Genomic DNA, 26,319 nt, shown 5'->3' with positions numbered 1-26,319 from the left:
CCTGCCAATGCAGGGGACACGGGTTCGAGCCCTGATCCGGGAAGATCCCACATGCGCAGAGCAACTAAGCCTGTGTGCCACAACTACTGAAGCCCACATGCCTAGAGCCCATGTGCCACAACAAGAGAAGCCTGCACACCTCGAAGAAGAATGGCCCCCACTCGCCACAACTAGAGAAAGCCTGCGCAGAGCAATGAAGACCCAACACGCCAAAAATAAATTAATTAAATAAAATTAAAAAAAAAAGAACGAAATAATGCCATTTGCAACAACATGGATGGACCTAGAGATTATCATACTAAGTGAAGTAAGTCAGAAGGAGAAGGACAAATACCACATGATATCACTTATATGTGGAATCTAAAATATGGCACAAATGAACTTATCTATGAAATGGAAACAGAATCACAGATATAGAGAACAGACTTACGGTTGCCAAGGGGGAGGGAGCTGGGAGGAGGGATGGAATGGGAGGTTGGGTTTACCAGACGTAAGCTATTATATACAGAATGGATAAACAACAAGGTCCTACTGTATAGCACAGGAAACTATATTCAATATCCTATGATAAACCAGAATGGAGAAGAATCTAAAAAGAAAAGAATGTATATATATGTATAACTGAATCACTTTGCTGTACAGCAGAAATTAACACAACATTGTAAATCAAATATACTTCAATAAAAAAATTACTAAATAAACACATATTCCGTAGGGAATACCCCTCCTTCTTTTGGTTTTCCTACCACAGCTTAGTGCCTCTCCTTCCATCTCTCCCTGAATGTAGAATGTTTATTTTCCTTTTCTCAGAGACTCTGATCCTACAATCTCCTGTTCAGACTAAGGATCTCCTCTATGCCATTCTGACAGCCTCTGTTTGAACACTTTTTCTGAATGGGTGCTTTCTTTGAAAAGAAGTTTATGCTTTATTTGTGTTAAGAATAACTTCCTGTATTTATCACAGATCTGCCTTCACTCAGTATCCACCAATACATCAGAATTGGCCTCTTGGAATGACATAGAAGATGTCCGACTGCTCTCCTCTTTTAACAGCCCTTTGACTATTTAGAGAATTGGTCCTGCCACCTCCAGGTCTTATTCTGCCTTAATTCCTGGAACTTTCTTCATTCTGGTCACCTTCGGAGGTCCCACTTTAATGAGCTACAAACTCCTTCATGGGTGGGGAGGGACATTTGTTGATCTGAGGGTCATGCAGGGGCAGGCAACTCCTCAATGACTTCTATGGGTAACATAGGCCCCTCTGGAAAAGAATAATGTGTAAAAATTGAAGTTTTGCAACAGGCTTAGGAGGAATTTGGATAAAAGTCTGGGCTAGTTTCCCTACTCCTCACTCGCTCCTGGGGAGGAAGTGACTTACCTAATTGTGGGTTTGGAAGAAGAGACTGAGCCTGCTCAGCTCTGTCTCTTTGAGTCCCTCTCTTTCGGATGTGCCTTCCATCAAGTGGGTGCATCCACACTGGCTCTAATGCATGAAAAACCTCTGTAAGGGAAGCCTGTGTTGTCTAGCTGTGCACCCAAGTGGCTGAGTAGACAAGTCTGTCTCAACCAGAGATGAAGTTTGGGGAAACCCACTAGAAAAGTCCAAGCCCTGTCCTCCAGTCCAGCTTTTACTGGTTACTGATTCCTGACTCCTGTGTCTCACTTTCAAATGGTGCTAAACTCAAGAAGGTAATCCAAGGATATTACTTTTTTTCACTCCCTATAATTCCTGAAGTAGAAAAATACTTTCCACCAAAAATACACTACCGGATAACTTCCACTGACAATAAGAGAGAGTTTTCTCAAATCTTTTTCTAGAAACATTTCAACTTATGTTTATTTCCAGGATTTACTTACTTTTCAGGTGGAAAGTAATCAGTGGAATCATCTCCTTGATCTACATGATATGTTTTTATGAAAGTGACTTTATTAGTTCTTTGTTTGTTTTTATAAGAATCACACGGGACTATTGATTCACAATGTTTTTAATCAACTAAAATGTCCTACTTCCTCTGTCTATTAATACCACTGATAAAAGTGTTGAACACTGCAGAGTTTAGGACAAAGCCAACTGTCTCCCCAGGGCAAGGCAAACTGTCTTCCAGGTTGACACTGATGAACTATTTAACACGCTTGGGCACAATTATAACCTGACCAAACGCCCATTCAATTCACATTTCTCCACTTACCTTAAGAGACATATCGTGAGCGTGTTTATCAAATGACTTCCTGAAACCACAATAAATTTTGTCTATGGCACCAACCTAGAGTTTTCTATTAAATAATCATCTCAGAAAGCAAAATAAGGTGAATTTAACACAAGTTTTTCTGAGTAAATCCCTGTTGGCTTTTGACACTTCTGTCTTTATTCTCAAATGCAAATAGGCGTTCAGTTTTTAAGTCACTATGGAATTTTACAAAAATCACTTTTAGAACTCACTGAACTATACTTTCCTGGATATACTAATTTTCCTTTATGAAAATGGTTTCCAGACATTCACATATACCAACTATCTTTTATATTTCTCCACCATAAAGCCATTTTTTGCTATTAGGAGAAAAAAAGTGTGTTTGTGTGTGTGTTTCCAGAAAGTGGTAGATAAATCTGTGTATCTCAGCACAGACAGGGAATATTTGCATCAATCTGATGAGTTCTGGCAAAGTGTCTGGGAAACTGATTTAACTCACCAAAACATCGCTCATTCTCAATTGCTTTCTCGTACAGCCTTGGCTGCTCTTTGTCTTTGTTGATTCCTGTTTCTTTTCCCACCTTCTAAAAACATGAATGATGTGTAATCTTGTCTTTAAGTTTTCTAATCTTCTCTATATACTTTTCCACTCAAAGATCTCACCCTATGAGATCTAATGATCATTAACTTTTAATTAATATTATATCTAATGATCATTAACTTTTAATTAATCCTAAATCTATAGCCTTAGATCATATCTCTGTCAGGATTTCTGAACTTTCATTTCCACTGATGGACATAATCACTTGACTCTACAATCATTGCCCTGTAGGCAAACAAAATGAGCATCTGGAAGAGAAAATATAATGATACTCTACATCCATTGAACTAAGTGTGTAGCACCAGTTCTCCAAGTCCGTAGGGTGGGGAGCCATGTTTGTGGTAAATTTAAGGGAATTCCACGAGGCTTTATCTTCTAAAATATCTCCACAATAGGTAATCTTATCTTGGTTTATGATTTAATGAAGGTGAGTGGGAAGTGGATAAAGAAAGATATTGAACATAGGGCTTGGTCTATGAAAGGCTTTTCTGGGGAAGGCTCTTGGAAGGGGATTTGGGCAGTCAAGGAGTGACTTGGTACCCTTAAGCACTTGGGGAGGACAAGGTAAGAGAGAACAGAAAGGTGGTGAAGAAGCTTTTGCCCTTCCCATTATTTTCCAAAGCAAATGTCTCAAGAACATCTTACTCCTCCTACCAGGCGATCAGGATTACTGCAAGAGGGCCCAGGGACTGTCCTCACCCACTTTGATAAGAGCACTCCACTGAATTGTTTGCTATGAAAGCACTTCCATGCTGCTACTTTATTAATCACTGTGTCATAGATGAATGGAAAGAGGGAAAAAATTTGGCATGGGAATCTACAGTATTATTACAAAACAGCTTATTTATATGCAGCAGTTTCTTGGAGCTCCCTTTTGGTCTTGTGGAAAAAGTTACATGGCTGAAATTCAGGAGAATTGGGCTGCCTGCCCAGTTATGACACTACTTCCTGTGAATTTTGCAGGGCAAAATATTTAATCTCTTTGGGCCTCAGTTTCCTCAACTGTAAAATGAGATTTGATCAGATGATTGTTAAATCCCTTCTAGCACTAGAATTCTGTAACTCTAAATGCTGGTATCATAAGCCTTACATAGTTCTGTGATTTTAGGCAAGGCTTTTAATACTCTGTGCCTCTGTTTAACCTTAGGGGTTTTTAGATATTCCTGTGGATTCAGCTTCAGTGCTCACCTTAGGGAATAAAACACCATCACTAATCTGTTAGCAGTGCAATGGGCACTGCATTTACTGAATTGCTTAATTCTACCAACTGTATTTTTTGGGTCAGAAAAATGAGAAGCACTTTACTATCTCCAGGAAAAAATCTTGTGATGAACATTTTCTTGTAATAGTTTGGTGGAATTGTTCTTTCTGACTCAAATAATTTTCTGAGGAAGAACAATACCATTTAAGGGTATCACAATTGAATGCAGTGATTCCCACATAAGCTTTTCACTTGGTGCTTCTTGTTATCTGCCCACATGGTGTTTCATGAACTTGTTACAGCTGACCTATAATATAAATGATAGAGACAGTAAGAGGGTAAATGTGGTTGAGCTGTTTCGAAGTGAAAATTACTGCTGCCCTTTCATTTTGCCAATTGCACGAGAACATATACATGAAATGAGGTCAATGAGAGATCATAGTGTAATTATGGATTTTCACTTTTATTCTAAATATCTGATGATCTATCATGTCTTTTAATTTACGTTAAAGTAAAAGTGATTTCTCAATGAAAGAAAATCTTGCTTTTTTTATTTAAAGGAATCTGTTTCTTTAATTTTTTTCTAAGAAAAATAAATAAAAACAAGAAAGCCATTTTTACTAAGTATAAATGAGTGTGTTTGCTTTGGCAGCAATCACTTTTGTTTCTAATCTTACTAAATGTGTGTGGTTGACAATGTAGAAAAGTGTGCAGAATTAAAAAAATAAATAATATGTTGTTGGATTTAGTATCTCTTATAACTTAGTTAAGAAAATGTGATGCATTTAATGTTATTCTTTATTATTTCGACTAGTTAGTCTCAGTCAAGGTTGATTTTGCTCCCCAGGGGCCATTTGATAGTTTCTATAGACATTTTTGGTTGTCACAACTGGGTGGAGAGCGGGTACTGCCGGCCAGGAGTGCTGCTAAACATCCTACAATGCACAGGACAGCACCCACAACAGGATTCTTTGGGCCAAAATGTCAGTAGTACCGAGGTTGAGTAATCCTGGTTTAGACAATCAGAGTAACCAAAGATCATTTGATATAAGGCTGAAGTCCAACAAGATGATCAAGGTGTGGCAGCTTTCCTTTGCCTCAGAGAGGAATCAGGGTTTAAATGCTACAAGCCCATCCCATGAAAAAAGCCAGCTTGCTTAATTAATGGTACTTGCTGCCTGGTGGTTGTGTAATTGCACTAGACCTTGACATAGATTTAACCTGCAGAAAAGGACATATAAAGAAGCTCTTAAGTACTGTATTTAGTTTAAGAAAAGGTAAGTCTTTCTCCATGAGATGACTGCAACAAGTGGGGAGAAATTTTTTAAAGTCTCATGTCACAAAGAGTATATTTTATTTTATTTGGGAGCAGTTGAGAAAAATGTCAACTCTGCTTGCTCTTTCAGTTCCTTGGGAGAGACACAAACATTGGGAGCAAACTTGGCAAAGCATAAAGTCAAGAGCTAATTATAGTCCAGCAGCTATGAATAGATAGTGAGCAACTTACACTGAAAATCCATCATGATGTGATTTAAATAATGCTTTTGAAATGCATATGCATTTTGTGAATATTTGCAGTTCTTGCTGCATGCTTCATTTATCTGTAATGCATAGGCTTTAAAATAATTTAACATTTCTCTAAATACTTTAGTATTTATATTTCAGTTGCATTCTATGTTTTAGTACATATGAAATATCATCTTAGAGGTAGATTCTATGGCAACAAGATACAATCTATCAATAATTTCATGTATTAAGGTTTTCCAGGGGGTAGTGTAAAACAACAAAATCATAACTTGGTGGTATGATAAAGAGGGAGAAGTAAAATTTGAAGTTGGGATTGAAAGGCAGCTAAAGATGGGAGAAACAAAAATAGTTTGGGGAGATGGTGTGGTGTTTGAATGGCTGTCCCAATGCCACTGTGAAATGCTATGGCTCCAGTATTCAGTGGGAGGGACTCAGAGGGAAAGAGCACAGATGAGAGACGAAGGACTAAGTAAGGGGTAGAAAAGAAGGGAAGAGGACACTCACATTTCATTTACACTGGAATACTCAGATCAATAATAAGGCTTCAATTCATTTTTTTTCAATGCACAATGACTCTAACCTCAAAACAAAAGTAATGAATATCTGAGGGTACATAGTTTTCTTTACCTTATTCCTTCCTTTATTGAATATTGTCTGCTTATTTCTCCCTGGTTCTTTTAGTAGGTCAATGCAATCATCGTGGAAGCCTTCCAAATTCAGATTCATCTTTAAAACGTTTCCCTGAGGTACAAAGTGAAGGTTAGTGAGAGCCTGGGCCAGGAAAGTTGGGGGAACAGTGCCACACAATAACCACTTGGAAGAAAACATAGACCACTTGCAATCTTTCAGTAAATGTATTCCTCAAGAGACTGGCGTACTCCCACGATGTGATTTATAAAATTATCTCTTCAAGCTCACAGTTCCCTTCCTACCTCACTCCTTTGATAAAGTTAATTGCCAGTAAAAATAGGTTGTTCAAAGGCCCAGCTGGAAAAAAGTCATTGTTATAATAGGATGCACCTACAGGAGCATTCTCTAGAGAGAAAAATCATTGTGCGTGGCAGTTTAAACCATTGCAAAAATCTAGGGGAGCAGCCATGAGGAGGAAATGACTGAAGATTCTGATGGAGAACAAAGTAGGAAATTCAGAGTATTTAGACAAGCAAAATGTTTGGGAGACTCATGAAAAGCGGAAGGTAATATAATTGAGTATGGTAAAAAAAAACAATTGAGAACAAACGATGCTTTGTGGGTGGTGATATTTTGCTCCTACAGTTCATGGGGCTCCGTTTTAGTCATGGAAGTAGAGGGTGTTTGCTAACTGCTGAGGAGCCAGTGTAAGAGCTTTGAAGACTTTGTGAAGATGAAAGGAGCCACAGGTACACCAAGTGACAGGACACCAGTTTAGCATGAGGTTATAGGGCAACAGAAGATACTCTATACCACCTGGAATACAGGCATTAGATGGGCCTTAAAGAAACAGGCATGCTTCTCAAAGTGTACATGTTACACCAACTTGGAAGATTTGGGGAGACATTTACTGGGGAAATTTAGCTTTTACTCCCAACTCTAAAAATTAAACTGGTTTGTATTACTGGATAAATTACTCTGCTTTAGTACACACTTGATACCTAATTCCAAAGTGGAACGTAGATTGGTACAACCACTATGGAGAACAGTACAGAGGTTCCTTAAAAAACTAAAATTAGAACTACCATATGATCTAACAATCCCACTCCTGGGCATATATCCAGAGAAAACTATAATTCAAAAAGATACATGCACCCCAAATGTTCACTGCAGCACTATTTACAATAGCCAAGACATGGAAGCAACCTAAATGTCCATCGATGAATGACCGGATAAAGAAGATGTGGTACATATATACAATGGAATATTACTCAGCCACAAAAAAGAATGAAATAACGCCATTTACAACAACATGGATGGACCTAGAGATTATCACACTAAGAGAAGTAAGCCAGACAGAGAAAGACAAATATCATATGATATTACTTATATGTGGAATCTTAAAATGAACTTATTTATAAAATAGAAAGAGGCTCACAGGCATGGAAAACAAATGTATGGTTACCAAAGGGGAAAGGGAGGTGGGGGGAAGGATAAATTTGGAAGTTGGGATTAACATATACACACTACTATATATAAAGTAGATAACCAACAAGGACCTGCTGTATAGCACAGGGAACTATACTCAATATTTTGTAACAACATATAAGGGAAAAGAATCTGAAAAGGAATACACACACACACATTCAGTTATATATATACAAATGAATCACTGTGTTGTACACCTGAAACTAACATGATGTTGTAAGTCAACTAAACTTCAATAAATAAAATAAAATAAACCAAATTGGCAGTTGTGGAAGGAGTACTAGATTTTGAATTATAACTAAGTTCATACTGCAGACCCACCACTACTGAGTGTGGGTCCCCAGGCAAAGCACTTTTACCCTCTCTGAACTTCACTCTAAAACAAAGAAAACAACATCTACCTTATTACCATCACAAGGTTATTTGGAAATCACTGAGGCAATATTTATGAAAATCCTTTGTAAATCTCAAAATGCTAAACAAATAGAAAGGATTATTATCACTGTCTCAGCCTTGACAGGGATTTCTGGGTCTGCTTTTTAATAACCCCCTGCAAAAGAGAGCCACAGAATCAACCTTAAAAACATAAAAACCATACATGTATACTCTCATAGAAACATCTGTAAAGTGTTAGCAAGCATCATTTGACAGGCTTTTTGTTTAGGCCGTAACTTGTAAGGGCAATGTTGTTTTGTTTTTTAATTAAAAAAATTTTTTTTAAACATCTTTATTGGAGTATAATTGTTTTACAATGGTGTGTTAGTTTCTGCTTTATAACAAAGTGAATCAGTTATACATATACATATATCCCCATAACTCTGATGTCCATTTCTCTTGCCAAAGAGGCCATTCCTCATTTTAATGTCCACCCAAACCAAACTTTTTTGGGCTATTGAATGATTTTTTTTTTTTTCTGTACCAATCCTTTGAGCATTTACTACAAATGCCAAAATCCTTTCGGGAGAACCTGTTTTCAGCAAAGCATAGTGTTAAATGTTGTGTGGGATGCTAAACTGAACGGGGTTTCCTCAGGTATAATCAAGGAGAGAGGCTGGGATGATCATGGTAGTTATATGTGATGATTATGGTAGGAAGAAACACAGGAGCTATAGCACAGCGATCCCCAAGCTTTTTGGTACCAGGGACCGGTTTCGTGGAAGACAATTTTTCCACGGACTGGGGGGTGGGGGACGGTTTTGGGATGATTCAAGTGCATTACATTTATTGTGCACTTTATTTCTATTTATTATTACATTGTAATATTTAATGAAATAATTATACAACTCACCATAATGCAGAATCAGTGGGAGCCCTGAGCTTGTTTTCACTTGCCACTCACTGATAGGGTTTTGATATGAGTCTGCAAACGATTGATTTATTATGGTCTCTGTGCAGTCAAACCTCTCTGCTAATGATAATCTGTATTTGCAGCTACTCCCCAGCGCTAGCATCACTGCCTCAGCTCCACCTCAGATCATCAGGCATTAGATTCTCATAAGAAGCGCACAACCTAGATCCCTCGCATGAGCAGTTCACAGTAGGATTTGCGCTCCTATGAGAATCTCATGCCACTGATCTGACAGGAGGCGGAGCTCAGGCGGTAATGCGAGCGACAGGAAATGGCTGTAACTACAGGTGAAGCTTCGCTCGCTCGCCCGCACTCGCTCCTGCTGTGCGGCCCGGTTCCCCTGCGAAGTGACACAGCTAAGGAAGGAATTGTGGAGGAGGCACTATTTGGGTCTGGCTTTGAGAGATGAACAATTTAGGTCAGAGAGATAGAAGGCCATGCACATGAGGTACAGTGGCCCGCCCTTACCCATGGAGAATATGTTCCAAGACCCCCAGTGGATGCCCGAAACCATAGATAGTACCAAACGTTATATATATGTACTATGTTTTTTTCCTATACATACACACTTATGATAAAGTTTAATCTATAAATTAGGTTGAGTAAGAGATTAATTAAAATAACTAATAATAAAATAGGATAAGTATAGCAATATACTGTAATAAAAGTTACATGAATATGGTCTCTCACAATTTAAAACTTATGAATTGTTTAATTTTGGAACTTTTCATCTAATATTTTCAGACTGAGGTTGTCTTCAGGTAACTGAAACTGAGGAAACTGTAGATAAGCGGGAACGACTGTAAAAGTTTAGAAGCAGGAGACCTGGGAATGTGGGGTAGGAGACCAGGGAGATAGGAACCTACAATGAATGTAGAAGCACAGTGGTTTGGAAAGACCATCGGCCCCAGAACATTGGAAGGCCTTGAGTCCGAACTTTATCTGGTAAACAAGGAAGAGCTTGTAGTGAAGTGTTCTGAATGTAAAAATGACACTAGCAGGCTCCTCTAGCAGGAGTGAATAATTAGGAGGCTGCTGACTAGCGCAAAAGAGAATCCAAGTGATAGGTTAGGAATGAGAAAGAGAGGGTGCAATGCTGATTCCAGGGGTGTAGAAGGAAGGGGGAAAGTGGAAGGGGGCAGAGGGAATAGAAACAGCTTTCAGTAAGAATAGCCATGAAGGTGAAAAACTGGAAAGGGCCATCACTTTAATGGGTCGACTTTGTTTAGTGGAGCTCACTTGGAGATGTACAGCATAAATGGGAGGGATGCTGTAGATGACAGCAAAGAGTCAGAGGAAGCAGCCATTTTCAGGCTGCGTACCAGAAATCAGAAGAAACACATCCTCAGGGGGTGGGGTGAAGGTGGGGAGGAAACGATTAATGCTGAAAAAGATAATACAAAATATATGGTGTATTCATACATTACTGGTGGCATTATCATTGTAAAACATCTATGAAAAGCAAAGAATTTTTGCGTAGGTAATAATACAAAAGAGAGAAAAAAGCTTCATGTACAAAGATGCTCACTACAGTGTTACTGAAAATGGTAAAGAATTTGAAAAATCTAGATTCTCAACCAAAGGAAAAAGATAATTTGATTGGGTGCCCACTGAATTAAAAGCTTAGCAAACCATTTAGGGACTTCCCTCGTGGTGCAGTGGTTGGGAGTCTGCCTGCCAATGCAGGGAACACAGGTTCAAGCCCTGGTCCGGGAGGATCCCACGTGCTGCGGAGTAACTGGGCCCGTGTGCCACAACTACTGAGCCTGTGCTCTAGAGCTCACGAGCTACAACTACTGAGCCTATGCACCTGGAGCCCATGCTCCGCAGCAAGAGAAGCCAGTGCAATGAGAAGCCCGCGCACCAAAATGAAGAGTAGCCCCTGCTCGCCGCAACTAGAGAAAGCCCGCGCGCAGCAACGAAGACCCAGCACAGCTATAAATAAATAAATAAATAAATAAATAAATAAATAAATAAGCAAGCTTAGCAAACCATTTTGAATGGAATGTCACTCAAATTTATGACATGGAAATTCATACAGAAAAAATAGTTGCTGAAAATAAATATAATTCTGCTCCAAGCTGCAAGAGCACCATTATGTCTCAATACCAACAGCAATCACAACAATAATCACAGGTGTCTTCACATTCAATCCTCAGGGCTATCCTGTTATTAGCTTCCTCTATTTCCTCCATTTTATAGATCAGGAAACTGAGACTCACGGCCATTAAGGAATTTACCCCAATTCATTCACAAATCCAATAATTTGGAGAGTTGGTATTCCTAGGGGGCTGTGTTTTATTCTAGAGCCTGTGCTCTTGATTACCTTGCCATTCTCTCTATCCTAAACAACTGGTTCTTTCAGCCAGTTCTGAAAACAGCACTAATGAAACCAGTTTTGACACAACATAGACAAAAACAATATATATATACATATATATGTATATATATATACACACACACACATATATATATACATACATTTCTCTCTTTTAACCAGATTTTACCTAGACATAGTCATAAACATATTTTCTCTCTATTTTTTTTACCATCAATTTATTTATTCCATGAAAGATGCCAATGATTAGTTTAATATTTCCATGAAGCTAAATGTTCAATGACTATAATACCTGAAGATTAGTTTTATTTTCTCCAGGGCCACAATTTGAAGGAGAAAAAATAACGTGTTCATTATTTATGAGCGAAAACGTAAAACTACTTAATATAGACTTTGATCTTAATGGCACACATTTATCCTTTAGGATATGATCCATGAAAATATAAACAAGACACCTTAATAGTTTAGTCCTTATTCTCAGCAATATTTTTCTCTGCAGTGATGGAAAAGAAACAGAATTAATTATCAGAAACAACCATATAATTATGTTAGAAAGCTGTGAAACAAATGTGCACATTATGTCCCTTGAGAATTTCCGTTAGAACATCTTTGTACCAGAAGACACTTGATAAACACATTTTTATTTATATCACTTAAAAATACATATTCTGGTAAGAAGAAATTACCTTTTTTTCTTCAAGCTCTGTGAGAGAGTTACATAATTCAGTAACAGATTCAAGAACCTCTTTGTGTTTGGCCACTATTTTCTCAGCATATTTCTGCCCTTCTTCAAAACCTGGGGAGGAGAAGGGTTAAATCTATTTTTAAAGCTCAAATCCTTAGCAGAAAAAAAAATCCCAGGCATTAATTGATCTCCCCAGTGTCCAGCATAAGGGCTGGTAAATAGTAAGTGCTTACTAAATACTTGCTGAACAGATAAATAAATAAAGGCATTACTGGAAAAACCAAGTATTCTAGAAAAATGGTTACATTTGCTATGCCATGTCCCTCTTACATAACCTAAATAATGTTTCTATATTAATATTCTTAAAGCTCCATTCTAACCAGTTTTCTCCTTTTCAGAACATTCAGTGGTTCTTCACTACCTAGAAAAGTATACATTCAAGGCCCTCCATAATATGGTTTTAACCTGCCTCTCTCAAAGGTATGTCACCCTAATTCTCTCACATATTTAATCTCTGGACAAACTGAACCAGCAACTTTTCTCTCAAAACCCCCATAGCCACTGAGTATTCTTTTCTGTACTGGGAATGCCCTCACCATAACCCCATCTCTGCTTGACAAATCCTACCCACTCTCCAAGGTCTACCTGAAATGCCAACGTCTTTGTAAAAATGTTCTTAATCTTTCCCAACTGGATTTTACCTCTTCCTATTGGGATAATGATACAAATATCTATCACGTAGTGAGTGCTTATTATTTGCCTGTGGCTAGGCATTTTATATGCATTAGCTAACATAATCCTTCTCTGGTAGGTTCTACTGCTTTTTCCAAATGAGGAATGCAAGGCTCAACAGAGCCTTTTCAGGTGACCCAGACAATAATTGGAGGAGAAGGGATTTAAACTTGGACTACTGGACTCCACAGTTCAGACCAAACTAGAATTATACATTGTTATGGGCTGAATTGTATCCCTCTCAAAATTAATATGTTGAAGACTCAACACCCAGTATCTCAGAATATAACCATATTTGGAGATGAGGTCTTTAAAGAGTGATAAAGTTAAAAAGAGGCCATTAGGGTAGGGTCCCAATCCAACATGACTGGTGTCCTTATAAGAAGGAGAGACACCAGCAAACCAGGGGTGCTTGTGCACAGAGGGATGCCCATATGAAGAGGCAGCAAGAGAAGAGAAGCCTCAGTAGAAACCAACTCTGTGGGCACCTTAATCTTGGACCTCTAGCTTCCAGAACTGTGAGGAAATAAATTTTTGTTGTTGAAGCCACCCAGTCTGTGGTATTTTGTTATGGCAGCCCTAGAAAACTAATACACACATTTTATACCTTTCTCACTGCATTTACCATATTGTGATTTCTAGGTACAGAGTGTCGATTCTTGAATGATGGAACTAAGTCTTATATGTCTTTATATCAAGCACAGCTCTGAGTACATAATAGGTACTCAAATTTTTTTTGCGATAAATTTATTTGCATTAAAATTCTGGGTTCAATAATGCTATAAGAATTGATATACTATTTCTAAATTATCTTACCTGATGCAAATTCTAAAAAATGCATAACTTCCATACTGAACAGATGAAGACGCATGCCATTCATTTATTCATTCAGTGATTCATTTATTCAGCAAATATTTGTTAAGCACTTAATATATACCATAATGCAGTGAACTCCCTTTTCTCAAGGAGCTTACACTCTAGTAAGGAGAGCCAGACAACAGACAAATAACCATACAATATGTCAGTTGGTGATAAGGCCTTGGAATACAAACAAAGCAGGATGTGGGATCTTGCATGATGGGAGGGTAATGTAACTTTTATGGTGTCATGTGAGTACTTCCCATGTGCTGAAGTTGAGTGGCACTGAAACATAGTGATTAAATATACTTCCCTTACCCTCAAGGAGCTTATGGTCAGTTGAGAAGACAGACAAATGGAAAGGTAATTATGCTACAGTGTGAAGAATACAATAACAGAGGAAAACATAAACCATCTTATAGGAGCAGAGTGCCTCCAGAATTTTTTAGTACACTTATACGGTAACTATAGTAGGAATGAAACATCACATTAGTCTTCTTTAATTTTTCAATCTATATTTTATTGTTCTTATGTTTCTACCCTTTTCTCTGGAAAATCATTAATAATTCATTCTCAGTAATTTGATGTTAGGGAGTACAGTATATATCGTTCCACAAAATTTTTATGTCTATCCATGCATAGTGCTTCATGTAATAAGAGGAAATGTCCACCTGACAGCAGCTGTGGACAGCCAAATGAAGCACCTGGTGCTACCTTCCTTTGGGGCTAGATTTGCGCTGTCACTAGGAATTACTCTTGGCCTGTAGTTAACAATGTCAGGGAATTCATGAAAGTTATTCCTTTGCACCCTCAAGGACTGTCAACCCCCATGGGCCTTTTAAATGGGGCCTTCCCTCAGATAGAAAGACTTCTCAGACTGACAAAGTCATGGATAAGAGGAAAGCACAACCAGCGAGATGGTCGTTTGAGTTCTCCCATTTATTCCACAAGTGAGAGGAAGACAAGGGAAAATCTTCCAGCTCTTTCTCATATCCACAAACCATAACCCTCATAGAAGTGAGAGGGCTGTAGACCTCAGTCTTAGCTTTCTACCTACTTTAAGTATAATATTATGGGAGTTTTGTATTTTTTTGAGGAATCACCCTAGTGGAAATTAGATTTTTTTGTCTACATAAGCTGAGTATTGTTCTGGTTTTATTACCCTGAAGATGAACAACAAGAATGGGGAAGAAAGCAGAATTTAGAAGGAGGGTTTACAAATGGTCATTAAAAATCCACAGGCTTCATCTCCTACAGCCAGGAGTTCCTTCCTCTATTCACTACAGTTCACTTTTGCTCTTATCTTTAAACTTTTCCTTGAATAGGTTGGGGTAGTGAGGACCCTGAGGGCTTGCCATGCTCTGCTTTCCGCTGGATTAGGTTCACTAGAGATGTGTTCAATAGTGAATCAGTGGGTATCTTAAAAGAGACCTCACCATATAAGCGCTGAGCCAGGTCACTGATTTCCTGAATCCTTTCTTCTTGCTGAGGCACTGAGGGTGTGATAAACTTTTTGAACTGCTGAAGGAGAATCTCCACAGCTTCCTTGGTCTTGCACTCTGTGGAATATTTTCTAACTCTTACAACTGTGGCACTTGCATCTTCATACCAAAAGTGACACTAAATTAAAATGGGACAAAGCATAGATTAAAGAGACACCATCCTTCCAAAGTTCTTCATTTTGATCACTGAAATATCAAATTTCAATTTCCTCAAACTTTATATTCACATTAGTGTGAACTCTTTAAGTCCTAAGAAGGAAAACATCACAACGTGATCATATACTTTTGCACTTGGAAATTAGAGTCAGGTAAGAAAGTAGAAGTATGGAAATCACTCTGATTTTCCTGCCTTCTTAGGTTTGCCTGAAGCATAATTCCTAAGAGGAATGTTACAGACTTACAAGAACAGGCAGTCTAAAAAAGCATGTGGGAGGAGCTTCAAGATGGCAGAAGAGTAAGACGTGGAGATCACCTTCCTCCCCACAAATACATCAGAAATACATCTACATGTGGAACAACTCCTACAGAACACCTACTGAACACTGGCAGGAGACCTCAGACCTCCCAAAAGGCAAGAAACACCCCACGTACCTGGGTACGGCAAAAGAAAAAAGAATAAACAGAGACAAAAGAATAGGGACGGGACCTGCACCAGTGGGAGGGAGCTGTGAAGAAGGAAAAGTTTCCACACAGTAGGAAGCCCCTTCACTGGCGGGGATGGGGGTGGCAGCGGGGGGCGGGAAGCTTCGGGGCCACGGAGGAGAGCGCAGCAACAGGGGTGCAGAGGGCAAAGCGGAGAGATTCTCGCACAGAGGATCAGGGCCGACCAGCACTCACCAGCCCGAGAGACTTGTTTGCTCACCTGCCAGGGCAGTTGGGGGCTGGGAGCTGAGGCTCGGGCTTCGGAGGTCGGATCCAGGGAGAGGACTGGGGTTGGCAGCATGAACACAGCCTGAAGGGGTTAGTGCGCCATGGAGGGCCGGGAGGGAGTCCGGGGAAAAGTCTGGACCTGCCGAAGAGGCAAGAGACTTTTTCTTCCCTCTTTGTTTCCTGGTGCGCGAGGAGAGGGGATTAAGAATGCTGCTTAAAGGAGCTCCAGAGACGGGCGCGAGCCGTGGCTAAAAGCGCAGACCCCAGAGACGGGCATGGGACGCTAGGGCTGTTGCTGCCGCCACCAAGAAGCCTGTGTGCAAGCACAGGTCACTATCCACACCGCCCCTCTGGGAGCCTGTGCAGCCCGCCACTGCCAGGGTCCAGTGATACAGAGACAACTTCCCCGGGAGAACGCACGGCGTGCCTCAGGCTGGTACAACATCATAACTGGCCTCTGTTGCCGCAGGCTCGCCCCGCAGTCCGTACCCCTTCCTGCCCCCGGCCTGAGTGAGCCAGAGCTCCCATTTCAGCGGCTCCTTTAACCCTGTCTTGTCTGAGTGAAGAACAGACGCCCTCAGGCAACCTACACGCAGAGGCAGGGCCAAATCCAAAGCTGAACCCCAGGAGCTGTGCAAACAAAGAAGAGAAAGGGAAATTTCTCCCAGCAGCCTCAGGAGCAGCGGATTAAATCACCACATTCAACTAGATGTACCCTGCATCTGTGGAATACCTGAATAGACAACGAATCATCCCAAATTGAGGAGGTAGACATTGGGAGCAACGATATATATATATATATTTTTTCCTTTTTCTCTTTTTGTGAGTGTGTATGTGTATGCTTCTGTGTGTGATTTTGTCTGTATAGCTTTGCTTTTACCATTTGTCCTAGGGTTCTGTCTGTCCGTTTTTTGTTTTTCTTTTTAGTATACTTTTTAGCACTTGTTATCAATGGTGGATTTGTTTCTTGGTTTGGTTGCTCTCTTCTTTCTTTCTTTTTTTTTATTAGTTAAAAATTTTTTTTAACAATTATTTTTTACTTTAATAATTTTTAAATTTTATTTTATCTTCTTCTTTTGTTCTTTCTTTTCTTTCTCCCTTTTATTCTGAGCCATGTGGATGACAGGCTCTTGGTGCTCCAGCCACGTGTCAGGGCTGTGCCTCTGAGGTGGGAGAGCCAAGTTCAGGACACTGGTCCACAAGAGACCTCCCAGTTCCACGTAATATCAAACGGCGAAAATCTCCCAGAGATCTCCATCTGAACGCCAATACCCAGCTCCACTCAATGACCAGCAAGCTCCAGAACAGGATACCCTATGCCAAACAACTAGCAAGACAGGAACACAACCCCACGCATTAGCAGAGAGGCTGCCTAAAACCATAATAAGTCCACAGACACCCCAAAACATACCACCATACGTGGACCTGCCCACCAGAAAGACAAGATCCAGCCTCATCCACCAGAACACAGGCACTAGTCCCCTCCACCAGGAAGCCTACACAACCCACTGAACCAACCTTAGCCACTGGGGGCAGACACCAAAAACAATGGGAACTAGGAACTTGCAGCCTGTGAAAAGGAGACCCCAAACACAGTAAGTTAAGCAAAATGAGAAGACAGAGAAACACAGCAGATGAAGGAGCAAGGTAAAAACCCACCAGACCTAACAAATGAAGAGGAAACAGGCAGTCTACCTGAAAAAGAATTCAGAATAATGATAGTAAAGATGATCCAGAATCTTGGAAATAGAATGGAGAAAATACAAGAAACATTTAACAAGGACCTAGAATAACTAAAGAGCAAACAAACAGTGATGAACAACACAATAAATGAAATTAAAAATTCTCTAGAAGGGATCAATAGCAGAATAACTGAGGCAGAAGAACAGATAAGTGACCTTGGAGATAAAATAGTGGAAATAACTACCTCAGAGCAGAATAAAGAAAATAGAATGAAAAGAATTGAAGACAGTCTCAGAGACCTCTGGGACAACATTAAACACACCAACATTCAAATTATAGGGGTCCCAGAAGAAGAAGAGAAAAAGAAAGGGACTGAGAAAATATTTGAAGAGATTATAGTTGAAAGCTTCCCTAATATGGGAAAGGAAATAGTTAATCAAGTCCAGGAAGTGCAGAGAGTCCCATACAGGATAAATCCAAGGAGAAACACAACAAGACACATATGACCCAAACTATCAAAAATTAAATACAAAGAAAAAATATTGAAAGCAGCAAGGGAAAAACAAATAACATACAAGGGAATCCCCATAAGGTTAGCAGCTGACCTTTCAGCAGAAACTCTGCAAGCCAGAAGGGAGTGGCAGAACATATTTAAAGTGATGAAGGGGAAAAACCTACAACCAAGATTACTCTACCCAGCAAGGATCTCATTCAGATTTGACAGAGAAATTGAAACCTTTACAAACAAGCAAAAGCTAAGAGAATTCAGCACCACCAAACCAGCTTTACAACAAATGCTAAAGGAAACTCTCTAGGCAGGAAACACAAGAGAAGGAAAACACCTACAATAACAAATCAACACAATTAAGAAAATAGTAATAGGAACATACATATCTATAATTACCTTAAATGTAAATGGAGTAAATGCTCCAACCAAAAGACATAGAGTGGCTGAATGGATACAAAAACAAGACCCATATATATGCTGTCTACAAGAGACCAACTTCAGACCTAGGGACACATACAGACTGAAAGTGAGGGGATGGAAAATGATATTCAATGCATATGGAAATCAAAAGAAGCTGGAGTAGCAAGTATCACATCAGATAAAATAAACTTTATAATAAAGGCTATTACAAGAGACAAAGAAGGACACTACATAGTGATCAAGGGATCAATCCAAGAAGAAGATATAACAATTGTAAATATTTATGCACCCAACATAGGAGCCCCTCAACACATAAGGCAAATACTAAAAGCCATAAAAGGGGAAATTGACAGGAACACAATCATAGTAGGGGACTTTAACACCCCAGTTTCACCAACGGACAATCATCCAAAATGAAAATAAATAAGGAAACACAAGCTTTAAATGATACATTAAACAAGATGGACTTAATTGATATTTATAGGACATTCCATCCAAAAACAACAGAATACACATTCTTCTCAAGTGCTCATGGAACATTCTCCAGGATCATATCTTGGGTCACAAATCAACCCTTGGTAAATTTAAGAAAATTGAAATCGTATCAAGTATCTTTTCCGACCACAATGCTATGAAACTAGATATCGATTACAGAAAAAGATCTGTAAAAAATACCAACACATGGAGGCTAAACAATACACTACTTAATAACCAAGAGATCACTGAAGAAATCAAAGAGGAAATCAAAAAATACCTAGAAACAAATGACAATGAAAACACGATGACCCAAAACCTATGGGATGCAGCAAAAGCAGTTCTAAGAAGGAATTTTATAGCAATACAATCCTACCTTAAGAAAGAAGAAACATCTCAATTAAACAACCTAACTTTACACCTAAAGCAATTAGAGAAAGAAGAACTAAAAAACCCCAAAGTTAGCAGAAGGAAAGGAATCATAAAGATCAGATCAGAAATAAATGAAAAAAATGAAGGAAACTATAGCAAAGATCAATTAAACTAAAAGCTGGTTCTTTGAGAAGATAAACAAAATTGATAAACCATTAGCCAGACTCATCAATAAAAAAAGGGAGAAGACTCAAATAAATAGAAATGAAAAAGGAGAAGTAACAACTGACACTACAGAAATACAAAGGAGAAGTAACAATTGACACGGCAGAAATACAAAGGATCATGAGAGATTACTACAAGCAACTATATGGCAATAAAATGGACAACCTGGAAGAAATGGACAAATTCTTAGAAATGCACAACCTTCCGAGACTGAACCAGGAAGAAATAGAAAATATGAACAGACCATTGACAAGCACTGAAATTGAAACTGTGATTAAAAATCTTCCAACAAACAAAAGCCCAGGACAAGATGGCTTCACAGGCAAATTATATCAAACATACAGAGAAGAGCTAACACCTATCCTCTCAAACTCTTCCAAAATATGGCAGAGGGAGGAACATACCCAAACTCATTCTACGAGGCCACCATCACCCTGATACCAAAACCAAAGATGTCACAAAGAAAGAAAACTACAGGCCAATATCACTGATGAACATAGATGGAAAAATTCTCAACAAAATACTAGCAAACAGAATCCAACAGCATTTTAAAAGGATCATACACCATGATGAAGTGGGGTTTATCACAGAAATGCAAGGATTCTTCAATATATGCAAATCAATCAACACGATACACCATATTAACAAATTGAAGGATAAAAGCCATATGATCATCTCAATAGATGCAGAGAAAGCTATCAACAAAATTCAACACTGATTTATGATAAAAACCCTCCAGAAAGTAGGCACAGAGGGAACTTACCTCAACATAATAAAGGCCATATATGACAAACCCACAGCCAACATCGTCCTCAATGGTGAAAAAGTGAAACCATTTCCACTAAGATCAGGAGCAAGACAAGGTTGCCCACTCTCACTACTATTATTCAACATAGTTTTGGAAGTTTTAGCCACAGCAATCAGAGAAGAAAAAGAAATAAAAGGAATCCAAATTGGAAAAGAAGAAGTAAAGCTGTCACTGTTTGCAGATGACATGATACTATACATAGAGAATCCTAAAGGTGCTACCAGAAAACTACTTGAGCTAATCAATGAATTTAGTAAAGTAACAGTATACAAAATTAATGCACAGAAATCTCTGGCATTCCTATACACTAATGATGAAAAATCTGAAAGAGAAATTAATAAAACACTCCCATTTACCACTGCAACAAAAAGAATGAAATATCTAGGAATAAACCTACCTAAGGAGACAAAAGACCTGTATGCAGAAAATTATAAGACACTGATGAAAGAAATTAAAGGTGATACAAGTAGATGGAGAGATATACCATGTGCTTGGATTGGAAGAATAAACATTGTGAAAATGAGTCTACTACCCAAAGCAATCTACAGATTCAATGCAATCCCTATCAAACTACCACTGGCATTTTTCACAGAACTAGAACAAAAATTTTCACAATTTGTATGGAAACACAATAGCCAAAGCAATCTTGAGAAAGAAAAACGGAGCTGGAGGAATCAGGCTCCCTGATTTCAGACTATACTACAAAGCTACATATGGTACTGGCACAGAAACAGAGATATAAATCAATGGGACAGGATAGAAAGCCCAGAGATAAACCCACGCACATATGGTCACCTTATAAAGGAGGCAAGAATATACAGTGGGTAAAAGATAGCCTGTTCAATAAGTGGTGCTGGGAAAACTGGACAGGTACATGTAAAATAATGAAATTAGAACACTCCCTAACACCATACACAAAAATAAACTCAAAATGGATTAAAGCCCTAAATGTAGTGCCAGACACTATAAAACTCTTAGAGGAAAACATAGGCAGAACACTCTATGACATAAATCACAGCAAGATCCTTTTTGACCCACCTCATAGAGAAATGGAAATAAAAACAAAAATAAACAAATGACACCTAATGAAACTTAAAAGCTTTTGCACAGCAAAGGAAATCATAAACAAGATGAAAAGACAACCCTCAGAATGGGAGAAAATATTTGCAAATGAACCAACTGACAAAGGATTAATCTCTAAAATTTACAAGCAGCTCATGCAGCTCAATATCAAGAAAACAAACAACCCAATCCAAAAATGGGCAGAAGACCTAAATAGACATTTCTCCAAAGAAGATACCCAGATTGCCAACAAACACATGAAAGAATGCTCAACATCATTAATCATTAGAGAAATGCAAATCAAAACTACAATGAGATATCATCTCACACCGGTCAGAATGGCCATCATCAAAAAATCTGCAAACAGTAAATGCTGGAGAGGGTGTGGAGAAAGTTGGTGGGAAGTTGAGCACTGTTGGTGGGAATGTAAATTGATACAGCCACTATGGAGAACAGTATGGAGGTTCTTTAAAAAACTAAAATTAGAGCTACCATATGACCCAGCAATCCCACTACTGGGCATATACCCTGAGAAAACTGTATTTCAACAAGAGTCATGTACCACAATGTTCATTGCAGCTCTATTTACAATAGCCAGGTCATGGAAGCAACCTAAGTGTCCATCAACAGATGATAGGATAAAGAAGCTGTGGCACATATATACAATGGAATATTACTCAGCCATAAAAAGAAATGAAATTGAGTTATTTGTAGTGAGGTGGATGGAACTAGAGTCTGTCATACAGAGTGAAGTAAGTCAGAAAGAGAAAAACAAATACCATATGCTAACACATATATATGGAATCTAAAAAAAAAAACAAACTGATTGTGAAGAACCTAGGGGCAAGATGGGAATAAAGACGCAGACCTACTAGAGAATGGACTTGATGATATGGGGAGGGGAAGGGGTAAGCTGGGACAAAGTGAGAGAGTGGCATGGACATATATACACTACCAAGTGTGTGGTGGATGGCTGGTGGGAAGCAGCCACGTGGCACGGTGAGATCAGCTTGGTGCTTTGTGACCACGTAGAGGGGTAGGATACGGAGGATGGGAGGGAGGGAGATGCAAGAGGGAAGAGATACGGGGATATATGTATATGTATAACTGATTCACTTTGTTATACAGCAGAAACTAACACACCATTGTAAAGCAATTATACTCCGATAAAGATGTTAAAAATAAATAAATAAAAAAAAATAAAAAGCATATGGCACTGAAAAGAATCCAAATATCAGCTAAAGGGAAGAAAAAAGCTCAAACACACAAAATCCAGCCTATGTAATTGAAATCATTTACAATACATGGATAAATTATTGCCCAAATAACACTCTAATAAATAAATTCTCTTTTAAGAATAAGATTTAGTGTATAGATTGAGGAAATATCATTTGAAGAATAGCATTTGACCTTTTCTTGATAGAAGATAGTCATATTTTCAAAGGACAGTGGAGAATTGAGTTTCTCACTGAAAATAAATAACTGTGATGGAGGAAGTGTCTGACCAAGGCTAGAAACACTTATGCTGAGTGAGAAATAGAAACACATGACTCTGTTAGGAGCTGGCTTTAAATAAGTGCCACAGAAGTACAGCGAACCTATACATCAGTATAGAAGAATGATCATTTCAATCCTCCTTAATGTGGTGTTACATCTAAAAGCTCTATTGCGTTAGTGGGAGAGACGTTTTGTATCTCAGAATAATGGATTACAAAGAATGCTGAATAACTTCAAGTGTAGAGCTTCTTCACTATGAAGTATGCCAATAATAACCAACTTGCTACATTTCATGTAATCTGTGTATACTTTGCCATTTATCCTCTTGACAAAAACGAAATAATATCAATAACAATTTTTGTACCTGAAAAATCCAAGTATCACCTTTCTCTCTAAACATTTTCAAATTCTGTGAAATAAATGTCATTTTTGAGTGTTTTAGCAGATATCCAGCAGTGAACATAATTCCATAATGGTTAAACATATCTTGAGTTGATGTGGTTATGGAGAAATGAGAAAGTCTCATATGTTGCTGGTAAAAAGAGTAAATTAGTAAAATCTTTCCGAAGAGCAATTGGACAATACAATCAGAACCTTATAACATGCATCCCCTTTGGTCCAGCAATTCTGCTTTAGGAAATTAGCCTAAGGATATAATCATGAAAAGAGTCATGATGCATGAATTTAATGACAATAATAGCCAATGCAGCATTGTTTTAAAGCAGCTAATTTTTTAAAACAACATTACAACACAGATAACATTACAACAAGAAGAGGATACCTCTTCTATCAACTCCTGGAGATGCTCAGTCAGGTCCAAATTCTTCCTGTAATCTGTCACAACTTTGTCAAACTCATCCACATATTTCTGCAAATCCCTCATGGCTTCCAAAAGGACATTCACTTTATTATTTGGATAATTTAAGAAAAAAGTCTTATTCTCAACTTTTCCCATTTTCCTTTTCAAAGCCTGTGCAAAAAAAAAAAAAATATTTAAGGACATTCAATTTTTATTTATGAGGCTAGTTAGTGATTAAATATTGCGGGAAAAACTTTTGTAGCTTCCTCCATTTAATATGTGAAAATCATAATTATTAAAACGCATTTTGGAAAGAATAGGTTTTGTTTCAGATAGTTTATTGATTCAGCAGCAAACATAGAGAAAATTTACTGCATATCAGGATCTATACCATAGTTTGAGAATGCTACTAATGATTTAAAAAAAGACAGTGATCATAAAATCAAATATTTTATTGTCCTCAGTTAGCTCACTGTCTCCCGAGAAAGGCACTCAAATAATCTAGCCAGTATAAGTGACAAGGGGCTGCAGGAACAGGGGAGGAAGGTCCTGACATAGGTGGGTACAAGGAAAGAAAGAGGGGTATACAAGAGGGGGATATGTGTGTGTGTGTGTGTGTGTGTGTGTGAGAGAGAGAGAGAGAGAGAGAGAGAGAGAGAGAGAGAGAGACAGGAAGGGGAGAGGCTGGGTAGATTTGGCAGAAATCATTTTGGAGCTGCTTCAAGAGATAAATCAATTAATTATGTATTTTACATGAAGTACCCAATTGTTATAAAAATTAAGGATGATCTTTTCAGTCCTAATGCTATAAAAAAGCCCAGGGGTTAGGCATCTAGAATTGAAATGCAAAATAATTTTGCAATAATTGCAGTAGCATGCACACACACACGTACTTTCTCATTACCTGTAATTTTTCAGCATACATATCTACTTGTTGAATTTGATATTTCAGAGCTTTTAGATTTCGAGCTTTTTCATTTTTCTTAGTGTAATTAAACTTCAAATTATTGAATTTCTTTTTGATGTCTTTGAATGACTCTTTGAGCTGCAGTTCAATAAAAAGAAACAGGTGATTTCCTTAAAATGAGAACACTAATATTCACTTGAAATAAATCTAGAAAGCTATACTTCAAAATATTCATAACCTTCGAAATGTATCCAGAGTGATTTTCAGTAGAAGACAGGTCTGCTAAGTGAATATATAATGTGAATTTAAATATATCCCCCAAATATAGGTAATTATAAATTGTTCTTAGTATTTTTTGATTTGTAATTTATAATTAGGATTACAGTTACGGAACATCCTTTGACCTTCAAACAAGAAAGTTTTTAACACACGATAGATTTTAAGCAACTCTAATTTTCTTATTTGTATTTATTTATTTGACATCACTTTACAACTCATTCTGTTCTCTGTGTGCTAATATTTGTTCCATATTCCAATGCTCTTATAGCCATCATGAATAAATTTATTAAGCCTCCAAGGAGCTGTCCATGTTGCAGAGGTCAATGGAGTGTTGACATTTAGACCAACGAGGACATTAGTGGGGTGGAAGAGGAGACCCAGTATGACAGTCAGTAGGAAAAGGACTGTATTTGTCCAAATCCAATTAAAAATTATTTTTCATGGGCAGTTTCCAGAAGAGATTTACTTCTTAGATATAAGCCATTAACTTCAGAGGTCCTTAAAAAATGGAATGTAAGGTGACAGTTGTTGCCTGTGGTGGCAATGCTAACTTGTATATAAACAGAGTGTATGGCTATACGCTGAAAACGGGGCATAGATGATGACTTTCTTAAGAATAAACAGTCCAACTTTACCAGTGAGCCAGAATTCTAAGCAGTCTAGTTCCATTAACAACAACGCTTTCTGTGCCCTTCTCCAGATTCAAGAAGGATAAACATATTAACAGGCAATTCACTCTATATTATCAGCAAACAGAAGTACAGAGAAAATATAAACCGTCTCAGATTACATGGAAGCATTTAACAGCCAAGAATAAACAACGTCATGGTTGATAAATTTGAGCTATGACAAGAAAAGTCAGGAAGACATTAAAATTGTTTTCAATGACAGCAAGTAAATTATTTGGGAGGGAATAAAGGCTGGGCCCATGCTGGATTTTAAACTTATAATGCAGAAAAACATATTTGCCCCAGAAAATGCTTGCTTTCTCAAAATGCTTATTTCAAATTCTGCATATTGTAAAAACAGAACCGTGACCTTATCTTTAACATTTTCTGAAGACAACAATCTATAAAGCCATAGCCTATTTGCATACATGGAAATTATTATACTGATGCAATTTTTGCATTTGCCACAACTATACTTCATCATCAGTGTTGTTTATTTTATATGGTAAATGAAATAGCTGAGCATTAGCTTTAAATTATAAGCACAGAGACCATGTAAAATATTTAAATTGATAAATCAGTAATATTATAAAGGAGTGGAAAGAACTGTAACTTCAAAATTTGAAAATGATTTCTCTGTTAGAACTC

General features: G+C 38.1%; 1 protein-coding gene across 1 annotated transcript in view; it reads right to left on the bottom strand.

Annotated features, from left to right (window-relative positions):
* The window catches only part of CCDC141 (coiled-coil domain containing 141), a 206,288-nt gene that overhangs the window by 7,902 nt on the left and 172,067 nt on the right, over window positions 1–26,319 (bottom strand). The window contains exons 18-22 of the mRNA XM_082657911.1: window positions 24,722–24,862; window positions 23,800–23,988; window positions 15,034–15,217; window positions 12,009–12,118; window positions 6,146–6,259 (exon numbers count right to left, since the gene is read on the bottom strand). Of these exons, the coding sequence (XP_082514037.1) occupies window positions 6,146–6,259; window positions 12,009–12,118; window positions 15,034–15,217; window positions 23,800–23,988; window positions 24,722–24,862 (738 nt within the window). The remainder of the gene's footprint in view (window positions 1–6,145; window positions 6,260–12,008; window positions 12,119–15,033; window positions 15,218–23,799; window positions 23,989–24,721; window positions 24,863–26,319) is intronic.

The sequence above is a fragment of the Grampus griseus genome, assembly GCF_964374135.1.
Source record: "Grampus griseus genome assembly, chromosome: 7".
Lineage (NCBI taxonomy): Eukaryota > Metazoa > Chordata > Mammalia > Artiodactyla > Delphinidae > Grampus > Grampus griseus.
Note: the sequence above shows the minus strand (reverse complement) of the source record. Positions and strands in the feature narration are given on the sequence as shown.